This window comes from Phyllostomus hastatus, unplaced genomic scaffold (assembly GCF_019186645.2).
Source record: "Phyllostomus hastatus isolate PE091 unplaced genomic scaffold, TTU_PhHast_1.1 phas_contig_16, whole genome shotgun sequence".
Lineage (NCBI taxonomy): Eukaryota > Metazoa > Chordata > Mammalia > Chiroptera > Phyllostomidae > Phyllostomus > Phyllostomus hastatus.
In genome coordinates, this window is record NW_025333643.1 from 5237871 (window position 1) to 5257999 (window position 20129).

At 50.6% G+C, this 20129-nt stretch overlaps 2 protein-coding genes across 9 annotated transcripts; both read right to left on the reverse strand.

The window, feature by feature from the left end:
• Positions 1-17: 17 nt before the first annotated feature.
• CRELD1 (cysteine rich with EGF like domains 1) lies at positions 18-8377 on the reverse strand. 5 transcript variants are annotated; one of them, XM_045832065.1, is made up of 11 exons: positions 8232-8377; positions 7567-7759; positions 7257-7339; positions 4482-4592; positions 4065-4156; positions 3257-3433; positions 3077-3172; positions 2054-2137; positions 1809-1904; positions 1460-1594; positions 18-694 (listed from the first exon to the last, which is right to left on the reverse strand). In XM_045832065.1, the coding sequence occupies exons 2-11, from the start codon at positions 7738-7740 to the stop codon at positions 480-482; spliced, it is 1263 nt and encodes a 420-aa protein (XP_045688021.1). In that variant the 5' UTR covers positions 7741-7759; positions 8232-8377; the 3' UTR covers positions 18-479. The 5 variants fall into 5 exon arrangements, with proteins under 5 accessions (XP_045688021.1, XP_045688023.1, XP_045688022.1 ...); XM_045832067.1 differs by having other exon boundaries at positions 8258-8336; XM_045832066.1 differs by lacking the exon at positions 8232-8377 and adding an exon at positions 7944-8214.
• A 129-nt stretch (positions 8378-8506) lies between these two features.
• On the reverse strand, positions 8507-19935 carry IL17RC (interleukin 17 receptor C). 4 transcript variants are annotated; one of them, XM_045832060.1, is made up of 19 exons: positions 19611-19935; positions 19301-19322; positions 18914-19066; positions 18592-18675; positions 18391-18500; positions 17476-17587; positions 17102-17146; positions 15464-15603; positions 15191-15250; positions 13612-13666; positions 13342-13523; positions 13207-13257; positions 11971-12016; positions 11700-11821; positions 11362-11421; positions 10771-10819; positions 9412-9507; positions 9257-9295; positions 8507-9161 (listed from the first exon to the last, which is right to left on the reverse strand). In XM_045832060.1, exons 1-19 carry the CDS (start codon positions 19713-19715, stop codon positions 8533-8535), a joined length of 2160 nt encoding a protein of 719 aa, XP_045688016.1. In that variant the 5' UTR covers positions 19716-19935; the 3' UTR covers positions 8507-8532. The 4 variants fall into 4 exon arrangements, with proteins under 4 accessions (XP_045688016.1, XP_045688019.1, XP_045688018.1 ...); XM_045832063.1 differs by lacking the exon at positions 19301-19322; XM_045832062.1 differs by lacking the exon at positions 11362-11421.
• Positions 19936-20129: the final 194 nt, after the last annotated feature.

Genomic DNA, 20129 nt, shown 5'->3' on the forward strand with positions numbered 1-20129 from the left:
TACGACTTAAATTTCTCTGTTTTCCAAGATGGTTCTTTATTTCCTGAGATGAATAAATAAATCAGTGGTTGAGGGGTGGTGGGGTGAATACCAAACAGGAGCTGGCAGCATGCAGCTGGCAGGAGGGGAGTGTGATAGGCCCATCCCTGCAGGGACCCACCTCCCCTCTCATCCTGGGCAGAGGCCAAAGCTCACTAGCAGCCACTGTAAGGAGACACTTTAAAAGATCCACACACATTGTGAAGCCTGCCTGGTCCCCACAAGGCCAAGATCTTATGGCACCCACATTTAGGGATACTTCCTTACCCCAGGGGCTTCACCTGCCCAGGCCTGGGTGCCTAGGCTGCTCCCTAGGTGGGTAGGGGGTGCTTATCCCATTCTCAAAAATAAAGCAAGCTGCCTTGAGTCTCCAGGCAGGAGAGAGGCCTGACTTCTTGGGGCAGCCTGGGTGGGAGGAGATCCTGGAGGTGTGGCAGAGATTATCTGCCCTTAATGAAGCCTTCCAGCACTCGGTCACTGCGCTCTGACAACCAGTAGCCAGTCATGGCCGCCACAGCCCCAATGAAGATGGCAGTGAAGACCAAGTCACCCTTGGCAGCCAATGTGGCCAGTGCACAGATGATGACACCAAAGAACATCTGCTGCAGCACCACCATCTCGTCCTCCGTCATCTCTGAGAAAAAGCCTGCCGGCTCTGCAGGGAATAAGAGAAGCGCCTGCCACTCCTCCCCGATTACTGGAGTTTCCCACATACCCTGTCCTCACTGCCACATGCCTGCTGGGCATGCCAGCACACCATGTCATTTGCTGCTGAGAACAACTCTAAGAGGGGCAGTAATTATCCCTGTCTCACTAAAAGGGAAACTGAGGCTCAGAGAGGTGAAGAGGTTTGCCCAAGGCCATGTTGTAAGTGAGATGCAACAGCCTGTGTTATGCATACCAGCCAGCCTGCCTGGATTCAGCTCCCAGCTCTGCAGCCTGCTTGCCATGTGGCCCTGGGCAAGGTTCTTCATTTCTCTGCATCCTAGTTTCCACTGTGTAAAATGGGGATGAGAAAGATACCTACAGCACTGGATTTCTTTTAGGGGTAAAGTAAGTTAATACAGGCAACATGCTTGGAACAGTATTTCACACAGGGTAAGAACTATGGAAGCCATCACTACTGTCATCATCGTGTCCTCCATCTCACCACACCATGGCCTACAACAGCTCTCAGCAGACCAGGGCTAGGACTGGCCCCATCAACTAGATGAGGAAAGAGGCTTGGGGAGGTAGAGTGACTTGATGGCAAGTCCAGTTTTCTTCTATCTTAGGGAGGTGCGAGGTCACAAAAAGCTACTCTGGATATCAGATGTAGGCTTAGAGTCTCAACACAACTGCATAGGGTCTGAAGGAGGGGAGGGGCAGAGCCTGTAACTGCCTGGAGACAGGGTTTGCTGGGGACCAGATTGGAACTCACCTGGGATGTGCTCCTTCACACAGATGCCCTCAATCTGTTTGTAGCCCTCGGCACAGACACAACGGTAACTCCCCTCGGTGTTCTCACATCGCTCGTTCTCTCCTGGACATACCTCTGTCTCACACTCGTCCACATCTTGAAGAAGGGTGAGGAGGGATCAGAGCTCTGGCTGCCAGGGTCCTACACGCAGCACCCCTGACTCGGTCTCTCACATCCTGACACTCCCTTCTGCCCTTGCCCAGGTAACATTCCATCCTTCCTTCCCCTACTCTGTCCCTATTCCAGGCCCTCTCAATTCATGGTGGCAAGACACTCCAAGGTACCTATGGCCCATTGGCAGGAGACTCACCGAGACACTTGGAGCCCACCTGCTGGTAGCCAGGGCTACACTTCTTACAGCGGCCAGGCCCTGACCCCATGCAGCCCAGACAGGCCTTGGCACAGTCTGGAGAAAAGAGAAGAGAGATAAGGCTGAGAGCTGCCTCTAGACCCAGGAGGATTCTGGGGCCTGAGAAGGCAGATGTTTGGGGAGAACAGGTGTGGAGCAGCTCCTACACTTTCCACGTCCCCTCTTCTGTAGGGGTAGACACTTACCTCGGCACTCATAAGAGCCCTCTGTGTTCACGCAGAATTGGTCAGCTCCACAGTTGGCTCGCTCTGTGCCACACTCATCAATATCTGTAGAGAGGCCAGCAAGGTGGGGAATTTCAATCCTTAGTTCACTAACAGGGAAGCTGAGGCAAGGATTGTTGGGGAATGGACTTGCCAGGCTCATATGGTATGGCAGCAACTGTAGGCTGTCCACCACCACGGGAGTAGAGGTGCAGCTGGACTACAGGCTGCCCAGGCAGAGACTACATTTTCTAATTTGCCTTGCAGCCCAGGATGGCCTTGTGGTTGATTTCTGGCCAATAGGATGTAAACAGAAGTGATATGTTCCACTTTTAGCTTGGCTTTAAAACAATGGGCTTGGATTCATCCATGCATTTTCTTCCCTTTCTTATTTCCTGAGTGCTACGTTGAGGTGCCCATGATCGAGCCTCAACCACAAAGACAATACAGTGAGATGATGGCACAATAACAAGGAAGGAATCTGTGTCCTTGAATGATTGTGACAAGTAGAGCTTCCCTGCCAGCCTGGACCACTTGCTTTGAGACTGTGATTTAAGATAAAAATAAACCTCTATATTCTTTAAGCCACAATCTCTGGGGATCTTTCTGTTACAGCACCTTAACCATTACTTTCACTCATATAAATGGCTAGGTTTGATGCCAAACCAAATCTCAAACCCAGGTTTCCTGACCCAAGTTCAGTATCCTCATTCCTCTGGCTAACCCTTCCTCAGTTTTCCAAACTTGGCCTAAGTCACATGTTTTCTGAGAAGCCTTTCCTGATTCCCTAACACCACCAAGCTGGATCAGGGACATCTCTCAGTATACAAAGATCAGTCCATATTCTAAGTGCCTGGTTGCTGTTCTGCCTTCCCAACCAGCGTGAGGTCTCCACAAAGATGGGAGCTGTGTTGGTCTAGTTTCGCCCAGAGATGTGAGTACTAATGGAAAACCAAGCCCTGGCCCCTGCCCACCTCCCCAGATCTAGGGCACAGCCCCACTCACCTACACACTTGAGGTGATGCAGGGCCCAGCCCTTCTTGCACTGTAAACAGTTTGATTCTTCGGGTCCTGAGCAGCGGGCACAGGGGCCAAAACAAGCTAAGCAGAATGGGAGAAGTATGAGGATAGGCAAGCAGGAACCCCATCAGCCCCTACCCAGAGCCTCGCCTTTTGGCTACCTACCCGAACATACCAGGTGGCTGGTGTTGCGCTCCGCCTCAAAGTAGCCAAGGCCACACTGGCCACAGGCCTCACCCCCATAGCCGGCTTGGCAGTCACAGTGCCCGCTGCCCCCTCGAGTCCCTTCCCCTTCACAATGCCCGTAGCCACCGCAGGGCTTCTCTGCGCCCCCAGGACAGGCTGTGGGCAGACACCAAACCGGGTGAGATTATAAAAATAATTGTGTACACAGAAAACATTAACATTTGGGGGGAGAAAACTTAATTTTAATAGCAACATAATATTTTGTCATAAAATTATATGAAATTTACTTAACCACTACCCTATTGTGGAACAATTAGGTTATTTATAAGTCTTTTCTTTTATAAAGGCTGAATTGACCATCTTTGTCACTAACTCTTTATCTGCAGCTTCTGGAGAGACTTTTCTAAAAGAGGTTAGTAGTAAGTTTAGCTCCTGACTTAGGATTGTGTGTAGAAAAAGGTGGTGACTCTGGGGGCTTCAGGACAGCACCTGGGACCCTAGGAAGGCCCCCTTAGGGATGGAGCCTGGTCTGATCCAGGCATGGGAAATGGGGGGTGAAAGTGGAGGCATTTCTCAAATACAAGATAAAAACCACAGCCACATCTGACTCAGTCTAGCTCCATATCTTGGCCCATCTCACCAGCCCTGTGAAGCAGATAAGAACTAAGGTCCCAAGGAGTTACCCAAGCAGCCTAAGCTCACACAGCCTGCCAGGGGCAGAGCCAGGACTGGAGTCCTGGTCTCAGCAGTCCCCTCCCACCCCCCAAGAGGAACTTGGATAACTCACGAAGGCAGGAGGGCCCGAAGGTTCCTGAAGGGCAGCAGAGCTTCAGAGAATCTGAGCAGAGCCACTGGAAGAGGTCTGGGGCTTCCTGCTGCCTGAGGTGGGGAGGTGGTGTGACAGCAAGAGAGGCTCAGACAGTGTCAGAGGCGTTGCCCATCCCCCGACCTCCCAGGGAATCTGTGACACAACCCATCCTGCATATAAGACCCATAAGGCCACCTGACCAATGTCCTTTCCTCATTTGGCAGAGGGGTAAACTGAAGCTCTGAGTGAGAGCTTGGGTCCCTTAGCAAGTCCTTAGCAGATCTGGGTTTGGAAGAAGGAGCCAAAGCAGGACACAGCTCCTAGCATGCAACCCCCTGCTTCACCACGAGGCCCTGCCTGTGGCCCCCTCCTCGGGAAAGCCCCCATATCACTCACTTGTGAAACCACCAGCTCTCCACCAGCTCCTCACTCAGCTCCAGCAGGCGGTGGCACTCGAAGTCTGACTTGCTGCACACGTTCTCAAGCACCTCTACCAGGCGGGTCTCACTGGCCAGACAGAGCAGCAGTGGTGGGAACACATTCCACTGCACCCTAACCCTCCTGAAGGTCTCCTCTCCCACCACTCCTCATGCCATGACAGTGTCAGAGGAAAGGCCATAGGGCATAATGGAAGGACACTGGTTCTGAGAGTCAGACAGACCTGAATAATTCAAATCTAGTTGTGTGACATTGGGCAAATCAACCTCTCTCAAACCTGTTTTCTCATTTGTAAAATGGGGACAATACCTCCTCTCTAAGTGTGTTGTACAATACCTTAGTTCCTGCATCTGCACAATGGAATACATACCCTTGCTGGGTAGATATAATTAGAAATATATTATATAGTGAGTGTTAACAAGGATGCAGAAAAATTGGAATCCTCCTGTACCGTAGGTAAGAACGAAAAGTGGTGCAGACACTGTGGAAAACAGTTTGGCAGACCCTCAATAAGTTAAACAACAAAATCTCTATATGACTCAGTAATTGCACTCCTGAGTTTACACATAAAAGAATGAAAAACAGGTGTTCAAACAAAAACTGGTTCACAGATGTTCGTAGCAGTACTACTCACAATAGTCAAAAGGTAGAAACAACCCAACTATCTGTGGAATGGTGAATGAATGGATAAACAAAATGTGGTATATCCACACAACAGAATATTATTAAGCCTTATAAAGGAATGAAGTGCTGATACATGCTACAATATGGATGAACTTTGAAAACATTATGATAAGTGAAAGAAGCCAGACATAAAAGGCCACATTAGTGCAGGATCCCAATAGCATTAGCAAGTCCATAAAGACAGGAAGCAAATTAGTGGTTGTCAGGGGCTGAGAGGAGGGGAGAACAAGGAGTGACAGCTTAATGGATATAGAGTTTCTTTTGGGATGATGAAAATGTTCTGGAACTAGTGGTAATGCTTGCACAATACTGTGAATGTACAAAACGTCCCTAGCCTGGCTGGTGAGACTCAGTGGGTTGAACGCTGGCCTAGGGACCAAAAAATTAACAGTTCAATTTCCGATCAGGGCACATGCCTAGGTTGTGGGCCAGGTGCCTAGTTAGGGGCACACAAAAGGCAATTGATGGATGTTTCTCTCCCTCTCTTTCTCCCTCCTTTCCCTTCTCTCTAGAAATGAATAAATAAAATCTTTTTAAAAAATGTCTCTAATGGTAAATTTTATGTGTCATTTATTCTACCTCAATAAAAACTTATATATATATATGTTTTGAAGTATAAGAATACTTCAAACAAATACTTCATTGAAGTATAACAAATACTTTAATACAGTATATATATATACTGTATATATATAGTTATATATAGTTATATATATATATATAGTTATAGTTATAGTTATACATTTAAAGTGTCCGAAACAGTGCCTGGCATATAGGAGGAGGTGATTTAAAAAGAGAAAGAAAGAAAACCAGGAGCCATTAAAAGCTGAAAGTGCCCTTAGGGTTATCTTGGCCAATCCCCTACTCCCAAATAAAGAAACAGGTCTGTTGAGGGAAAGGAAAATGACCAATGTTACATAATAAAACCAAACAGTTTAATTTTTAACTACAGACCTATGAAATAAGCAAAGCAGGTATTAATATCCCCATTTCACAGATGAGGAAACAGAAGCTTAGAGAGGTTAAGAGACCTTCCCAAGGATACCAAGGGTCAAAACTGTCAACCAGGTCTAACTCCAAGTTTTTGCTGACTCCTTCTCTTCAATTTGATTTTGAAAATCTAGAGAGCCTAGGGCTCAGAACTTTCCATTCAATATAATCTCATCTTCATCTAAATCTAACTTAAATTGACTGTTTAATGTACATCTCAGCCCAGCATGCTCAAAGAGAACACCCAGTTCCACCCCACCCCTACCCCTTCTCCTTCAGTTTTACCCATTTCGGAAAACAGCCTCACAATTCAACCAGTTTATTCAGGCCCAAAACCTAGTAAGCATCTTTTATTTTTATTTCTCTCATGCCACATAACAAATCCATATCAAGTCCTATCAGTCTAACTGCAAAATATATGCAGAATTTGACCCCCTCTCACCTTGTTCACCATCACTAGATAGAATACTAGCTCCTGCTACCTCCTTGCCTGAACTATGCATTAGCCTCTCAGCCTGTCTGCCTGCTTGCTCCACACCTCTAATAGTTTGCTTGTTACACAGCCCTGTGGGTAATCTTTTAAAAGTATAAATAAGACCACATCACTTCTGTGCTCAAAACTTCCCAATGGCCTCCCTCTACAGTCAGAATGAAATCTAAACTCCTTTCTGTGGCTTTCAAGGCCTGGGCCTCTGTTTTCATCTTCTCTCAAACACGCCAAGCTCAGTCTCACTCTGTCCACATCTCTTTCCTGACTGTTACTTAGCTCGCTTCTTTCCTTCAGGGCTCTGTTCAATGTCACACCTTGAACGCCATGCCTCCCACCATTCTGTAGTCCACCCTAATGACATTATTTATTTCTTTATTCACTATGTATCTCCTCTACAAAAATTTAAGCTACTTGGAGATGGGATTTTGCTTGCCTTATTTACTGCGGTACTATAGATATTCAGTGATATTTGTTGAATGAGTAAGCACTCCCTAAGAGGCTCTAGACCCCTACCAGCAGAGCAGAGACTGGGAGGTGAGTTATACAAACCTGCCCTTTTAGCCCATTACCTGTCTTTATATTTGGACAATTTCTCTTCCTCCCAGGCAGTATTTCCACCTCCAAAGTTGTCCCGGATGGTTCTCTCCAAGCCCTGGAAATGGAGAAAATTAATAATACCCAAGTACAGAAGGACAGTGCCTGGCACATTCTATCACTTCAGTATCTCACTGACCAGGAAACAGGCATGGAGAGGCAACCAGCCTAAGGCCATACAATTGTTAAGTAGCCATACACACTTTCATCCCAGATCTCCCCATTCTCAATCACTTGCTATTGTGGCCAGGCCCCTCCCACCAATCAAGCTGCTGGTACACCCACCTTGTTGAAGTTGTCGACCAGTCCCCGGCATGTATGACACGGGTGGGGCTCAGTTGGGGGCGAAGACTGGGGAGGAGGAGAGGGCTGGAGCCATACTGGGCCTGGGAGGCTGAAGAAGAGACTCAGGCCCCAAAATAGACCTGGAACCAGGCCCCTCGGGGGTCGCAGGACCATCTTTTCCCAGGCTGGGGACCTATAGATGGAGGGCATGCGTAGGGTTCGCTGAAGGAGCCAGGTAAGAAAGAAAAGGGTCGGTTCTGAGGTGCCACCGGTCTGGGAGCCCAGATTTGTTATTATAAGAAAGGGAGGCTGGACTTGGGTAGTCCAGAGGAGGTGGTATGGTGGGGAAATGAGCGAGAATAAGTTATCCTTGTTACCCTTGGGGAGGTATCCTGGACCCTTGGTAAGGAGGCAGGAGTCAGCCCATGTTTTGGGGTCTGAATATGGGTTATTAGGAGCAGGATCGATGGAATTAGGGAGAATGGGTCAGATTCCAAGTACTGGGAAGAAGTAGCGGATGAACGATCTTGTGGGGAGGAGCCCGGGTCTGGATCTAAAGAGAAGGGGTCAGGTTCAGGGCCCACAGGTGGCCAGGGCACAGCCCAAGAGCCTTCAGGGGAGGACCCAGATCCGCGTAGACTGCGGGAGAGAAAGAAACGACCCACCCAGCCCGCCGGCGCAGAAGGCTCACTGTCCTCAGCGCCACCTCCGCGGCCGCCTGCGTAAGACGTGCAACCTCCACCAGCCCCGCAGTCCGGAGGGCGGAGCCCACGCCGCAGCCAGTGGTGGCGAGCCATGTGCAATTGCGTCATTTCGCTCCAGCCAACCAGAGGCGGCTCCGGGGTGCACCTGTCCTGTTTGTTAAAGGGCCGAGGGGACAGAGCGACGGGCAGCGTGCCAGGCAAGCCGCTCGGTCAGAGAGACACGTTGGAGAGATATGGACGGAAAAATAAAATCTGCCTTTATTCAAGTCCTGTCCCCTGCCTCGGGTCCCATCTCGCGTCCTGTCTCTTGGATCCCCGGGGGCTGGATGCAGCTGTTCAGGGCAGACTGAAGGGCCTGAGACACTTGCTCAGCCTTGTCTGCGAGCCGTCTGTGTCGGGGGGCTCCGGGCCCCTGCAGGGCCCTCAGGAAGTCAGGCAGCTGGGAGGGCAGGGCGAGGACTGGCACGGCGCGGAACAGAGCTGGCACGGCATCCGGGTGGAGCAGACTGTCGAAGTAGGCCCCGATGTAGCGGCCCGGAGCCCGGCCCTGCAAGAAGTCGGGCAGCACGCAGCTGAGCGAGACGGCGAAGGCGTCGTGCGGGCCGTGAGCCCTAGGTGCCGACGACCCATCCTGCAGCCACTCGTGGCACAGCGCCACGGCCCCGGGCGAGAAAAGCAAGACCACCACGCCGCCCTCCTGAAGGGTCTGGAGCCTCTGTGCGTGGAACCAGGCCAAGGGCCCTTGTGCGCTCAGTTCACGACGGCTCCACAGGTCCACGACCACACGTAACGGCAACTGGCATAGCGCCGACGCCAGGGCGCCCACCAAGCGCTCGAAGGCTGCGTCTTCGGCCGAATAGAGGAGCAGAGCCGGGCGGCCCCTGGCGGCCGCTGTCAGAGAGAACAGAATGAGAGGGGAGACGTGAGATGGCTCGAGGCCCGGCCCGCTAGGGGCGGCCCCCCGCCTGAAGCTTGCTCACACTCACCCCCCAAGCGGACATCCTCCTTCAAGAGCCTCAGCCACCCTGTTAGGGGAGAGGGGCGGAGTCAGAGGGTGAGCTGAGCCCCTGCCTCCTCTCGCTGAATTCCCACCCCCGCTCCAGTCCTGCCCCTGGGGATTGGGGAGCCGGAAATGACTCACCTTTCACATGGTCCTTTTTGAGAAGGAGGAGAAGGAAAAGCACAGCGGCAAAGAGAAGGCAGGCCAGCCACACCAGGGCCCAGCGCTGGTGGATATCTGGGAGACCCAGGGGAGGAGATGGGCTGGTTAGAGACCTTACACTTTCACTCCACTTCATGAAGGAGAAGAATTGATGGTCAGAGAAATGAAGTGATTTTCCCAAAGTCCATGTAATGTTAGAGGCAGTATACATTGTATGAACATATCAATAGGTCCATCTACTCAGAGACCTTGGATAAGTGACTTCACTTTCTGCCTCAGTTTTTCATCACTGTGAAATGGGAATAACAGCTCTGACTGGTATGGTTCAGGTGGCTGGGTGAAGTCTGGCAAAGCAAAAAGGTCCTAGTTCACCAGAGCACGGTACAGAGGCAACCAATCCATGTGTTTCTCACATCCATGACTCCCTCCTCACTTTCTCCCTCCTTTCCCCTCTCTCTAAAATAAATAAATTAAAAAAAAAATAAAATTGGGATAACAGTAGTTCCTACCGATAAAGCTATAGTGAGAACTACATATATTGATAAACGTAAAGCACTCAGAATGCCAGGCCAGAAGTTCTCAAATGTCAGCAATATTTTCCCCTAAGCCAAGGGTGGCTGTGTTCTTGACTTCATTCTCTTGAAAACCTGCAACAGCCTTCTGATATCCCTGACCGCTTTTTTGTCTCCAGTTCATTCACCACATGGCAGCCCCAGAGATCTTTTTAAAAATATGGACCTGATTGTGTAGCCTTTTGGGAAGCCTCTGCTGCTCTTAAGTTAAATTCCAGATTCCTTACATTGGCTTCCAAGGTCCCTACATGGCCCTGGTATCCTCATCTCATGACAGGGGCCTGCCTCCCACGACATTCCAGCCAAACTGACCACCTTGGAGTTCCTCAAAAACGCACCCCACAGTCTTCACAAAGATGGATCTCTACCTCCTTCACCTCGATCAGCCTTCAGAGTTCAGCTTCAATGTTTCCCCTGAACTCTTCACCCCACTGAGGTTAGGTTCCTCTTATATGCATTCATGGCTCTGGACAGTTTTCCTTTATAGGGAATGCTTCAATAGCTCACATTTACCAAATGTAAGTGATTTGGGGCTAATGTCTTTCTAGCCTTCTACAACTGGGGTGGGGGGAAGGGGTTGCGTCTTGGTGATGCTGGAATTCCCTGCAAGCTGTCATCCTGGTTTCTGAATGAAGGAATGACCCTCTGATGTATCTGAGCCACGGAAGGACAAGGCCATTGTGTGTGCTGCCCCCAAGAATGGTCCCTGTAAGATTCCAGATCCTCTAGAGCTGTGGAGAGGAAAGGTGATTCTTATAATACTCACACTTGTCCATGGGGCAGGCCCATAGTGCTCCCAGGTCATCATCCCATAGCTGTAAGACACAAACAAAACCAAGTGCAGAGCTCTCAGCTTATTATTCAGCACTCACCAAGTTCTAGCCAGCCTGATCTCCAAATTCCCAGCCTCAATTACCCATATATTCCCCCACACACAGCAGGTTCCCTCAAGCTGCTCTGCCTTTACCTGTGCTGTGCCTACTGCCTGGACTGTGTCTTCCTCTAGACCAGATCTGGCCCACATGAAGAGACACTTCCTTGAAGTCCCCCGCTCCCAAAACCAGCACTTAGTACATGAGAATGTTATCTGTTTATGGGTTTTTAGTCAGCAGTGAGCAATTTGGGGACAGGAACTATGCTTCTTCAACTCTTAGCTTCCCCAGGACTGGACACAAAAAGCACACAGAAAGATAGTGGGTGGGTGCTAGGAGGACAGTAAGGGGCCTCTGCCTAGGAAGAGTGAGAATCTCCCTGGTGCCCTCTGCTAGGCACAGGAAGAAATGGAAGAGGCCAGAGGTATAGTGTTAGGGCAGTTGTCTTTGGGCACTGGGGCAGGGCTCTCCTGCCACCTACTCACCTGCAGACACTGGCCTGACTGCAGGTCTTCTAGTAACTGCTCTCCAAAGCGAGCTGCCCTCTGCCAAGCCAAGGGGTAGGGGGCTGTCACCTAGGGGCACCACACCTAGGAGACCACCAGGCTGCAGCTGGGTAGAATGTGGGGAAGGAGGGTGCTGGGGCTGGGAGATTTCTGAGAGGCCACTGAGAACAGGGCCCAGGTCTGAATCACTCCCATGTTCCCAAAAACCAACACAGAACCTGGCATAGAGGAGGGAAAAATTTAACAGGGGGAAAATTTGAGACCAGGTCTGAGATGGAGCTGGAGAGGTGCATGGAGGAGAGCCCGCCAGCTCTCACCGTGGAGGCCTTGCTGAGTAGTGGGGTGCAGCCACTGGGTTCCAAGGCACAGAGTGATCTGTTGTCCTGGGGGCCTCGTGTCTCCACCAGCAGCATATCATCCTTGAGGGGCCCCAGGGAGTCTGAAAGGGATGAGTCCACTCTAAGACCCAACCTTGCTGGGGGCTGCTGTGTGCCACCCCATGCCTGAGCTTCACCCCAGGAGCTGGCACATCCAGGATTCACCACTATTGCAACCGCCCTGCCCCAGCCTTGTGCCAGCCCCACTCACCAGACCACAAGCACTCTTGCAGCTGCAGCTTCTCCCAACTTCTCACCTGCTTGGAAGGGGTCAGGGTTAGGGGCATAAAGAAAAACAAGAGCCTAGGCCAGAAAGACCTGAGAAGAGAAGGGATAGGCAAGGGGAGGCTGTTGGGTTGGGGGAGTCTGCACTCTGGACCCAGCCTTGTGCAGATCTGGGTTCCAGTCTGGGTGATTAGGAGTGATTCCATCTTTCTCAGCCTCAGCCTTGTGAGGTCATCTGTAGTAACAGGATGTATGACCCTAAATTAGCTCTTTTTATGTCTGACAAGACAATTTATACATTTCCCTCTAATTGCCTTCTCAAAGAGGCCTCACCTGACCACCCCACTTGAACCTGCAACCTCAATCCTCCCTTATCCTCCCCCCTTTTCTCCATAGTATTAATATACAATTTTGACTTACTATATCTATTATCTTCCTTTCCCCATTAGACCATAAACACTCTAAGAATGGAAATATTTATTGGTTTTACTTACTGACATCTATCCCAAGTGCCTAAAACAGTGCTTGACATATAGTAGATATTCAACAAATCTTTTATTTTTTTTATTTTTTAGATTTTATTTATTTATTTTTAAAGAGCAGGGAAGGGGAAAGAGAGGGAGGAAAACATCGATGTGTGAGAGATACATCAGTTGCCTCTCACATGCCCCCAAATGGGGACCTGGCCTGGCAACCCAGGTATGTGCCTTGACTGAGAATCCAGCCAGTGACCCTTCAGTTCACAGGCCTGCACTTAATCCACTGAGCCACACCAGCCAGGACAATAGTCAACAGATCTTGAATGATATGTTTATAGTCATCCTGTGAAGTTATAGAGCAACCAATTATACAGATATGGAAATAGGATAATGATAGCAATAATAAAAGCAGCTAACGTTTGTTGAGCATTTAGTCTGTGCCAGTCCCTAAGCTGAAGTGCTTCTCTTACATGATCTTCATAACCAGTCTATAAAGCGATTACTATTATCATCCCCATTGAACAGATGAGACTGACCTTCGGAGAGGTGAAGTGACTGGCTCTGGGTCCCTGGCACTGCTAGGTAAATAGTGGAACACCTAAAGAGGAAGCCTATAACGACTTTGCCCCAGGGACCCGAGGATAAAGTAAGTCCAGAAGACAGTGCCTTGTCTGGGGGGTCTGCGAGGGGTAGGGGGACGGTCGGGCCTGTCCCAACACAGCGCTCTGGCCGCCCCTTCTTACCTGGACGCAGAGGTTGGGGTGGCCTTTCAGCAACGGGAACTCAAGGGCCTTCTGTGGTAAGAGGGGAATGGGTGGAGTTATGAAAGGTGGCCTCCTGGTCTCGCCTTCCTCCCCCAACTTCGCCGCCTCGCTTACGTTCACAGTGACATTTTCTCGGGGAAGCGGTGGGACCAGCGGCTGGCAAGAGCCCCAGCCCGGTATCTGCCAGCACAGTGTGGCCTCAGCGGGCAGCGAGCATGGAGCGTCCAGCCGCCAGCTCCGCGGGGGCAGCAGCTGCAGCCTGACAGCACGCCAGAGGTTGCGGTGTGCACGGCGATCTGCAGGGAGAGGGCGTGGTCACTGCGTGCCCCACACTTGTCAGCCTGCACTGCTCCCGCCCTGGCTGGACCTTGCGGGTCATCTCACCGTTCACAAAGGGGCAGATGCTCGTTCTAACCGAATCGGGCTCCAGAGGCCACACCTGTAAAGGCAACAGAGCTCCACTGGTGAGGGCACCCCAACCAACCCTCCAGAAGCACACTCGCCTGCTCTTTCATCCTTTGCAAGGCCCTAGAGACACCCACGTTTATTCTTTCAGCCAGCCCTATGTCAACATCTGGGAACATCCTCACTTAACAAACGCCGTGTCTTAGCCCTGTAGGATGCACTAGGGACATTCAATAATTAAATCCACAATCACTTTGTGAGAACCTACTGTATCTCAGGCACTCACTGTCGTGGGTGTTAAAAACACATTCATTTATTCTTTCAATAGACTTTTAAAAGGCACCATTATGTGCTTAGCCCTGTGCTGAGCACTAGAGATAATACTATATTAAGTTATTCAGCAAACCTTTAATTAAGAACACATATTATGTGTCAGGCATTGTGCAAGGCTCTGGGGGAATTACTAAATATGAATTAGCTATTATTTCCTTGACTTCAAGGACACGACAAATTCACCGTTGCAGTAGGGATAAAACATATAAATCAATAAATTGATCACTCATTTATTGTCTGTTGTATGCAAGAAGAAATGAGACAGACACCCAAATAAAAAAGGAAATGATAAATGGGCAAGGAAGAACAGAAGTACAAGGAAATGTGTAGAAAGCAGAGGCCAGGAAATTGGGGCAAACTTTGGGAAAGCAGTGACACATGAGCTAGAAGGATTTGGTTGTATGGAAAAGAAGTGGGTCATTTCAGGTAGTGGGAACCACCTGAGCAAAAGCACAGAGGTGGCTGTGCCTTGATGAGTAGCTCCATGCGTATGGAACAAAATTCTCATCAAGGGGAATCATGGGAAAGGCAGTGGAAAGGGTTCAGTTGGGGATCAAAATACGGGGCCCAGAATGCTAGGGAAGTTCTGAGAAAGGAGGTGGGATGGGAAGTTATTGAGACAGTCTAGATGATAGAAGCCCAAACTAGGCTGAAATGGAGAGGAGAGGGGAAGAGAAAGAGAGAGGTTAATGTCAGATGTCAAATAGACAGGACCTGATGACCCACTGAATGTGCAATCAGAGGGAGAAGAAGAGCCAGCATATATAAGCCTAGAGGTGGCACACTTCCTTCTAATAGCTCTATAAAGCTGGTACTGTTATTCTTCCCACTTCACAGATAGGAAACAGGCTCAGAGAGGTGAACTGACTTGCCCAAGGTCACACAGCTAGCAAATGACAAGAGTCAGGATTCAAACCAGTCTGCATTCATAGCACATGCTCTACACTACAGGGGAGCACAAAGAAGGAACTGGAGGAATGGATAAAGGCTTCAAGAAGGAGGTGACATCTGAATGAAGCACAAGTGGGAGTTCTGTGGATGGAGAATCAGAGCATTCTGAGCGTATAACAAGCAGAAGGCACAAGACAGTCAAAGGTCAAGGGAGGGCCAGTCACCCTAAGGAGCTATAGTTTTGACCTCAAACAGGAGGGTGGAGAATAGTAAGACAAAGACAGAGATACCCCCTCACCAAGTCCCCTGGAATCCAGCTAGGCTCTGCTCCTACCTGAATACAGAGACAGGGAACCAGGTCTGTGTGGTTCAAGGTAATGGTCTGTGGCCCAGTCTGTGGGACAAGCAAAAGTGGGGAAAGTTGGAGAAGATAAGGAAGAGGGGCAGGTTGAAGGCCAAAGTTAAGGAAACCAGTCATGCAACAGTTCCCCCACCAACATTCCTTGCTTTGGGTATGGGTCGTTGTGTCCTCTTTAAGGGTCCCCTTGCATCCTTAGCATGGGCATCAGCCTCGAGTGAGAATGGACCTGAGAGGGGGAGGTCTCACCAGGTTTCTGTGCCACCATGGTTTTGTAGGGTTCTGGGCCTGGTTCCAGTACAGGGAGAGGCCAAAGCGCTGGTTCTCACTGACATCCAACACCAGGTGCACATCCTCGCCATCTGCAGACACGTTGAGCCAGGGCAGGGCTGTGGGGGGAACGCCAAAGAGAGATTTCCTTCACCTCTTTTGCATACCCAAGCCTGGGCCATACCCACTGACTGACCCTTTGGAGTTCCCTTCAAACCCTTTAGACTAGGAGGCTCCTTGAGGATGGAGCCAGTGTCCCCATCTCAGACCAGGCTTTGTCCCAGCAGCCGGGGACTGAGCTCATGTAGGCCCCAGTATGTGGTCTTGAGAGCACCCTCTCCTGGCTTCTCCCTCTGCAGCCAGAAAAATCCTGTAACCACTGTGAAGTAAATCATTCTCCTGTGCTCTGAACCCTTTGATGCCACCCCCACCCCAGTTACTCCCAGAGTATAAAAAGTAGTCCTCACAAAGGCTTGCAAGGCCCTATCCAATCTGGTTGCTGTGACCACTGTAAACTCATCTCCTAGCACTAATTAATCTGCTGCAGATGCACTAGCTTCCTTCCTAATACTGAAACACAGCAGACATACTCCTGCCACAGGCCCTTTCCACTCACTGTTTCCTCTGCATGGAACCCTCTAGAGTGAGGCCGTCCCTGCCAGCTGCAACTCCCAACCTCCCTAGCCCCCTTTCCTGCACTTTCTCCCGAGCATCTAACTATTGCCTGTTTCACAACTCCATGTGCTTATTGTGTCCTCCCTTGCCCTCACCTTGACCCTGACTCCCATCTAGAGTATCAGCTCTATGAGGCCAGGGATTTTTGTTAGTTTTGTTAGTTGATTTATTTCTAGTGCCTAGTGCTATGCCTTGGACAGAGTAATTACTCAGTAACTATCGGTTGAATAAGTGAATCAGTGTGTAACTGAATGAATGATGACATGAAATGCACAATGTGTATCTGAATCATCAAAGCTCTGAGGTTGAAAATAGTCTTTAATGGATTACCAGAAACAGGCCGGCCAAGCTTAAGATGAAAGGAATTGAAAAGAAGATGAAGTTGAAATCATTTGAGTTTAAAAAAGTCACAGTGTGTATATTTTGATCTGGGTGGTACTTATGCAAATATACACATACATAAAAATGAATAGAACTAGACGTTAAAATTTGAGCACTTTACATACTTTTCCATGTGTATATTATACTACAATAAAAAAGAAAATACAAAAAAAACCTTAAATAGTGCATGGAAAAATCAGAACCTTGACTTTCTTAGCCCTTATTTTATGGTTTAATATTATTTGTATTTGATACATGAGGAGAGTGCACCATAACCTTGACAATGCTTTGGGCCTTGTCAGGATGGGCCTCTAGGTGTTCCTGGTATTAATAAATATTTGTTACAAGGAATGAGAGATTCACCTTTATGTTCCCAGCATCTGGCACAAAGCAGGAGCTATTACAGTTCATGTGCGATAAATGAAGGAATGAATGAACATGTGAATGAGCTCTGCAAGTTTCTGGGATGCAGCAGCCCAGGCCTGAAGCCAACTCCAAGGGTTTCTCACACTCCAGACTCTGGCCCTCCCTCCTCCCAACCCTGCTGGCCCCAGCCCCTACCCCAGCAGCTCTGGATGCTGTCCCGGACTTCAAGCCCCCTGCAGTCTGGGGAGAGAACACAGAAAAGCCTCCAATGGGGTTGGGAACCAAGGAAAGAAGGGGGGACAGCTCAACTCAGGGGAGCTCTGGGAAGGGCCCCCTGTCTCCTAAGTACCACCCATGTTTACCTAGTGCCCAAAGCACCTTCCACAGGAGCAGGAAGGCCATGTCACTTGGGGAGAAGAGGCATGAGGAACTGACTCTGGGGAGGATGGGAGCTGCCTGAGAGTGGACGGGACTAGGAAGGGGGTGAAAGCAGAAGGGGAGTGGCCAAAGGGGAGAGAGACTAGGGAAGCAAGGACTTGGGGCTCCTGAGAAGCTCTGGAGCCACTTACCAGGCAGCTGTTGTGTGAAATTGAGTTCTTTCTGGTACCTGGGCTGAGTGTAGGACCAGATTCTCACCTCAGCCCCTAGAGCAGCCTCGAAGCAGTCAAATACTACAGAGCCCTGTGAGGAGATGGGTGGCAGAAGGCTTTGTGGTATCGGGCTCAGAATCCATTCCGAGGGCATGGGCTTCTCTGCATGGGCCACTCCTTCCTCCCCGCTTTCCCCAACCAATGATTATACTCATACTGTGTGGCCTAAAATTCTGCCACTGAAGTTTCCTTCAGTGGCTCCCAATTCTAAAGCATACACCCTCAATATGGGTATCAGCAGGGCAGGGATAGGGCCCTCGCTTCTTGAGTCCCTGAACTAACCCCAGCCCTTCTGGATCACATGGCCAAAGCTAAGGTGATGAGACACCCCTCCCCACAGAGGTGGATCTCACACCCAGTGCCTCAGTGGTCCTCACGATTGCTCCGTGAGATGGGCCAGGAGATGTTCTCCCACTCGACAACTTTCCAGATCAGAGGAGATTGGCTAGGGGTAGGAGGGGAAGTCAAAGGGTTTGAGTGATTTGGCCTAAGTGGAGAGACACCCACTGGGGCAGCCCCAGCACGCTGCACCACACATACACACGAGGCAGATGCGGTAAGGCAGGAAGACCAGAGGAGTGGATCCAGCCCACAGACTGTCCCTCCCCAACTCGCGCTTTCTCTGCCTGGCATTGTCACCTCATTGAATTCTCACAACATCCATATGAAATAGGACTATTCTTATCGCCACCTTACAGACAGGAAAAATGCGGCATAAAGGGCACAGCCCCAGCTGGAGTCCAGACTCCAAGAGATAATGCATGTGGGAGCACTTTATAGATTTCATATTCAGAAGGTGGTTATTGTTGTTATTATTATTATTATTTCACATACCACAGGCTGACCAGGCTGCACGAGGGCAGCAGGCACTTGCACCTCCAGCAGGACACAGCGGGCAGTAGGGTAGGCCTGGAAGGAGAGCACTACCTGGGCCTGGAGAGAGCCTGTGGGCAATAGGGGATGGAGCTGGTCAGGCCCAGGGGCTGCAGACAAGGCCCTGGCAGCAGGTAGCTGGGCCAGCCGGGTTCTCCTCACCATTCTGAGGCTCCTCAGGCTCTGGATCAGCTGCTCTTCCAAATTGTTCCTCATCTTCAGGCTCTTCCCAGTGCCCTGGAAGGACTGGAGAGCAAGACCCAGGTCAGGCCTCCTGCTCTTTTGGGTTTGGCTTCCTTCCAGAAAGGGGCCAGGTGTGGGGCCTGGGGACCAGGTGGGGAGACCAGACTGGCCTGGGGGTCCTTTGGCCGGTGTCCTCCAGGAGACTGTCATCCAGGAGGATGTCCAGTGCCATCTGACAGACTGCCTGACCCTCAAGCCCACACCAGATACAATCACATGTGCACACAGATGCCATGCTCACCATGCACAGCCAAGTGGACGACCACACGAACACAGAGGTCACAGTCAGTCTCCTGATGGCACCTGAGCACTAGCTCTGTCTGTAGGCGTGTGGGCACCAGCACAGGTCCTGGGGTAGACACTATGCTTCCAGGCAGGCAGAGCATGTCACCACCTGTGAGTGAAGGGCAAGGTGGGAGCTGAAGCCATTCTGAACCCTGGGTTTGGTTGCACCTCATACCCCCAGAAGGCCAAGGAGCTTGGGATCTTCCAGGGCTAAAGGTGGGCCATGAGGGCATGGGACATGGGACCGGGTACTAATATTTATTAATTCCAGGAACATCTAGAGGCCCCTCTCCCTTCCACCAACCTAGGAAGTTCTTTTCTTTCTAAAAGTAGGACTACTCACCCCGGAGGTGGCAGGAGAGGCCCTGGGAAGGAGGTAAAGGAGAGTCAGAGTTTATGGTCCTACATCTAACCATCTTTCCCAGCTTGAGACCCCCGCCTACCTCCTTCTGCGGCTCCCTATTCTAAGCTCCTTCCAGAAGAAGACAGACCCAGATCTTGCCCCCTCCCCATTCTCTTACCCCATCAGTACTAGCCAGACCAGCCAGGGCAGTTCTGGTGGTGGTGGCAGTGGCAGGAGCCTGGCTAGTATCTTGATGGGCCTCACACTGAACCGTGAGCCCTCCCCAACCCTCCTGGGGTCCCAGACTCACCGGAGAGCAGCGAGCAGTGTCCTGAGGCCCCACAAGCTTCTCCAGAGAGAGGACCATGGGGCTTGGGCCCAGTGCCAAGGACAGCAGGAACCAGGGCACAGGCATCTTCCAGGTGCCAGGTGGCACCCAGGCCCCAGGCCCTGTCCTGCCCCCCCAAAGGGGGGGGCAGACACCTCACCTCTGCTCCCACTCAGTCCGGAGCGTTTGGGCAGGAGGCGCCAGAATCTCTCCCCAGCCTCCAGGGTCCCAGAGCTGGCTAGCTGACACACTCCCTCTCCTGAAGTCCTGACTCCAGTCTCACTCAGTCCCAGCCGAAGTGCTTTCGTTTTTGACTCCTGGCAGGCAACTGGCTGTTCCCGCCCCACCCTGTCCCTCCCACCAACACTAGGACTGGGAGCCAGCAGCCTCACCTCCTTCTTTTCCTCCTCCCTCTCCTCCTCCCCTGCTGACAGCTGGCTGGGAGGGCCACCGGAGATGGGCGGTGGCAGCCTGGTCTCTTGGCTAAGGAAGCTCTTACTC

Coding starts and splice junctions, on each gene's coding strand:
- CRELD1 (XM_045832064.1), bottom strand. CDS start 7,776: ATGCCCTCCATCTATAGGTCCCCAGCCTGGGAAAAGATGGTCCTGCGA. Junction 7,340..7,566: donor TGGTCGACAACTTCAACAAG/GTGGGTGTACCA, acceptor CTCCATTTCCAG/GGCTTGGAGAGAACCATCCG. Junction 1,595..1,808: donor GGTGGGCTCCAAGTGTCTCG/GTGAGTCTCCTG, acceptor CCCTTCTTCAAG/ATGTGGACGAGTGTGAGACA.
- IL17RC (XM_045832060.1), bottom strand. CDS start 19,715: ATGCCTGTGCCCTGGTTCCTGCTGTCCTTGGCACTGGGCCCAAGCCCC. Junction 19,323..19,610: donor ACACTGCTCGCTGCTCTCCG/GTGAGTCTGGGA, acceptor CCTCCTTCCCAG/GGCCTCTCCTGCCACCTCCG. Junction 17,147..17,475: donor TTTCACACAACAGCTGCCTG/GTAAGTGGCTCC, acceptor TTCTCTCCCCAG/ACTGCAGGGGGCTTGAAGTC.